Consider the following 4,194-nt stretch of genomic DNA (forward strand, 5'->3'; position numbering starts at 1 on the left):
TGAGCCGGGGGCGCCCGAGGGACGGGGCGCTGAGCCGGGGACCCCGCCGCCTCCAGACGACAGGCCACACTCTGGTCCCCTCACTGCACAGGAGGTGCTCTGGGCTCCAGACAGCCCTTCCCGGAGACATCAGGGCTGCAGGTCAGGAAGACCATGTGCCCCGCAGCCCAGGCTGGCTCCCGAGGACCACACAGGCTGTGCCCCACCTACTCACGTGGTGGCGGGGGGTGGGACACCTCCGAACGCAGGGACAAGGAGGAAGCAGCGGGCACACACGGTGACAGGATCCTCTCGGGCCTCGTTTGCAGCTGCCCCCGCGTGCACTGACCCCACACACCTGCTCACACAGGTCCCAGCAGCCCACCCGACATGGCCGCCCGCCCCAGGCCTCGCTGCTGTGCCCGCGATGCAGCCGTGACGGTGGCGGGCGGCCACGTGAGAGCACCCACCTGCCTTCCTCGGTCCCCAGGCAGACCGTGGGGACGCCCGGTGCTCTCCCTGCCGTGGCCTCGGGCCCCGCGGTGGCACTGGGCTCCTGGCCGTCCCCCTCCGCGGGGACGTGCACCATGCACAGGATGCGGGACTCCACGTTGAAGCACTCGATGACTTTGGAGTTGGAATTTTGAAGCGAGACGATGGCAATTTGGCCCATTTGACTGGTACAGCTTCCGATCTGAGTCGGGGAGCGGAGGGGAGAGGAGGGTCCTCAGAAAGCCGAGACGTGGTGCGCGCAGGCAGCGACCAGCCAGCGGTGACGCGTGCGGCCTGCCAACCCAGCCCCCTTTCCTCTCCGACACACCTACTTAGACCATTTCCTTTTCATTTTAATACTAAGAATGCAATTTTGACTTTTTAAAAATCACTTATAGTCTTTAAAAAAACCACACACCTTGCCTTAGACAACACTTTCCGTACACGATTTAAAGTCTCATAAAGCAGATTAATGCCGGTTTTGAACCATTTCACACTAAAGTGCAATAGGCCTCACCTACGACGACAGTGCTTCAGGAAAGGAGTAAGAACGGCCCTCGTGGGCCACCGCCCTGTCCCCCGTGGGCCACCGCCCTGCCCCCGAGCTGGCGCTGCCACCACCGTGCCCCAGGCCTGCTGATGCTTTTACCGTGGGCCACCGCCCTGTCCCCTGTGGGCCACCGCCCTGCCCCCGAGCTGGCACTGCCACCACCGTGCCCCAGGCCTGCCGATGCTTTTCCAGTGGGAAAGCGTCAGATCTCGTTGACAGAGGGACTGACGGGGAGGCGCGCACCCGGCTCGCGTGAGGGGCTGCCCGGCTCGGGTGTTCATTCCCTGCAGACTACATTGCCCTTCAGCCAGTTGTGGAAACGTGACCCTCTCCTCATTCCGTCTTTCCCGTGTTACAGGAAGCATCCTGCTCTGACGGCCTTCCGGGGACGATGCCACGCTGCCACGGCCCGCTCTGGGGACGGGGCCGGGAGCGGCCGGCAGAGGAAGGTGGCACCAGTTAGTTACAGGCCCCATTCGTGAAACGACTCTCTCTCCTCGGCCACACCTAGCCTGGCGCAGCCTTACGGACGCCCTCGACCACTGGGAACGCCCCCTTTCCCGCTTTTGCACTGAGAAGCAGCGGGGACGCGCTGGGCCACCGCCGCCCCCTCCGGCCACTCCCACGGGCTGGACGTGGGTCGGGGCCGTGAGAACAGAGAGGCGGCTCACCCACAGGAAGCCGCGGGCCGGGGCAGTCGGGTCGGGTGGCTGGGGCTCGGGGTTGTAGGCTGCACACTCGATCTGGAGGGAGAAGCAAAGGCCCGCGCTGAACGGCCCGGGGAGCGTCAGGAGGACGCGACGACCCCCACACGCAACCCCAGAACTGCAGGTCACGACTCAGAAAGACGCAGACGGGGGGGACTAAGGTGCGGGCCCCAGACGCCGGCTGCCCAGACGCCGGTGCGGCCCGTCGGCCCCAGTGTTTCACGTGCAGACTCCGGCATCTGCGGGCCCGACGTCCGGCACGTCCCAGGCGCTGGGCCGGGTGGTGGCGGGCGCGTCCGCACGGCCACACAGCCACACCTGCCCTGTCCCTGCCCACCTCCCACCTCTGCCTCCATGGAGCGGCCCCCAGCTGTGGGAGCCACGGGGACACGTGACCGTGAGGGTCCCTCAGTCACATGCCCGCGGGGCCCACAGGGAGGGGCCGGTGACTTCTCAGTGGTGGCCCCGAGCGGGACAGCGTCCCCTGGCTGCTCGCGGCCGTCACCTTGAACTCCTGCTGCTTGGCCACCGTCACCGGCACATGTCCCACGAGGAGAGGGTGGCGCTCCTTTCGGACCTGGTTCCCCTCGTCCTCCACGCAGAACCAGCCCATGTGGTTCTCCTCCCCTGGGCGTGGGGGGGAAGCAAGGGCAGCGGTGACGGGCACGCAACACGGGCTGACGGCCCGCAACACGCTCCGTCCGCAGCCCAGGACGACCCCTCCCCACAGGAGAGGCTGTGCGCCCGGCCACACCGAGTGACGCCCCCGTCCCCGCCGGCTCCCCCCGGACCACCCGACACCGCGCCGCGAAGCACGCTGTGAAACGCCGGGGCCTGGTCTTCCCGTCATGTTCGTTTTCATTTTTCCCCAAGTAACTGACGTTCAGATTCAATGACCAGACACAGAGCGAGAGGCTTGTAGCCTGAGTAGGACCAGGGGAGAGAGAAGAGCCGCGAAATGAAGGCGCCAGCACTGAAGACGTCGACGACCTCGGCGGAGACGCGCGGCCGTCACAAACAAAGGGAGCCGTGCTCAGGTCGGGGGCCGTCTCCGCTGAGTCAGGGAAGAGGCGCAGTGTGGCCGCCTCCTGCCCCGGCCGACACCGTGCACGCACCCGTGCACACACACGCACACACACGCGCGTGCACCCGCACCCGCACACGCATACGCACACGTGTGTGCACGCACACATGCACACGCACATACACAAGCACACACGCACGCATGCGCCCATGCACATGAATGTGCGCGCACACACATGCACACGCACACGCACGCGCACGCACACATGCACGCACACACGCATACACACACGCTCACACACATGCACACACATGCACACGCACCCACGCACCCACGCACATGCACACACACATGCACAAGCACACACACGCACATGCACAAGCACACACAGATGCGCCCATGCACACACACATGCACAAGCACACACACGCACATGCACAAGCACACACAGATGCGCCCATGCACACACACATGCACAAGCACGCACAGATGCCACCCCCATACACGCACACACTCACGCACATACACAAGCACACATACGCGCACACACGCGCCCATGCACATGAATGTGCGCGCACACACATGCACATGCATAAGCACGCACCCATGCACACGCATGCACGCTCACACACATGCACACACATGTGCACGTGCACATGCACAAGCACGCACAGATGCCACCCCCACATGCACGCGCACACACTCACGCATATGCACACACACACACACACATGCATGCACACGTCCCAGTGTTCTAAGTAGCAGGACCGTGGGACCCACTTACACGCACACACGTATCAGAACGGGCCCCGGTTGGATACACCGAACGAGGTGAAGCTGAGGGACGCGGGAATGTCACCATCTCTGACAGCGCCCGTCTCTCGGGCCGGACAGGACAGCCCCACCCTGTGGCTTAGCTCGCAGGGGACAGGTGAGGAAGCCGAGGCTGCCGTGAACCGTGGCCTTCCCGCGTGGGGACCCAGACCGACGGGTTACAGACCGAGGGCCCAGGGCTGGACGCCTGACGCAGGCCTTCTGCTTGTGCCGAAGAGCCTCAGCTGGCGTGACTGTTATGATTGAAGTGAGGGCTCCCTCCTGCACCCCAGAGCATGACACGAACCCCCGACCAGCCCCTGTGCCGGGGCCAACCCCCATTTAAAGTCATTCTTGGGGGTGGGTGGTGACCGCAGCGTCACGTGCTTCCCGACCACGACCGGCCCCGTGGCCAGGGAGGCCTACCGAGCGCCAGCTGGGCCATCTGCAGGCTGTTGACCCACGAGTCCTTGACGGCGGGCGTGAAGGTGCTGAACACGGCCGTGAAGAAAGCGGGCCGCCCTGACCTGCGGGACACCGCAGAACGCTCGTCACAGGACGAAGCCACAGGCGTGCCCGGCCCGCAGCCACCGCGCCCGCCGCGCCCGCCGCGCCACTGACTTGTCGGG

At 65.2% G+C, this 4,194-nt stretch overlaps 1 protein-coding gene across 1 annotated transcript in view; it reads right to left on the reverse strand.

Annotated features, from left to right (window-relative positions):
• ARHGEF10 (Rho guanine nucleotide exchange factor 10) overlaps window positions 1–4,194 on the reverse strand; it is a 69,145-nt gene that overhangs the window by 15,387 nt on the left and 49,564 nt on the right. The window contains exons 20-23 of the mRNA XM_015591802.2: window positions 3,992–4,181; window positions 2,234–2,355; window positions 1,693–1,764; window positions 450–673 (exon numbers count right to left, since the gene is read on the reverse strand). Coding sequence (XP_015447288.1) covers window positions 450–673; window positions 1,693–1,764; window positions 2,234–2,355; window positions 3,992–4,181 — 608 coding nt within the window. The remainder of the gene's footprint in view (window positions 1–449; window positions 674–1,692; window positions 1,765–2,233; window positions 2,356–3,991; window positions 4,182–4,194) is intronic.

This window comes from Pteropus alecto, unplaced genomic scaffold, assembly GCF_000325575.1.
Source record: "Pteropus alecto unplaced genomic scaffold, ASM32557v1 scaffold35, whole genome shotgun sequence".
Classification (NCBI taxonomy): Eukaryota; Metazoa; Chordata; class Mammalia; order Chiroptera; family Pteropodidae; genus Pteropus; species Pteropus alecto.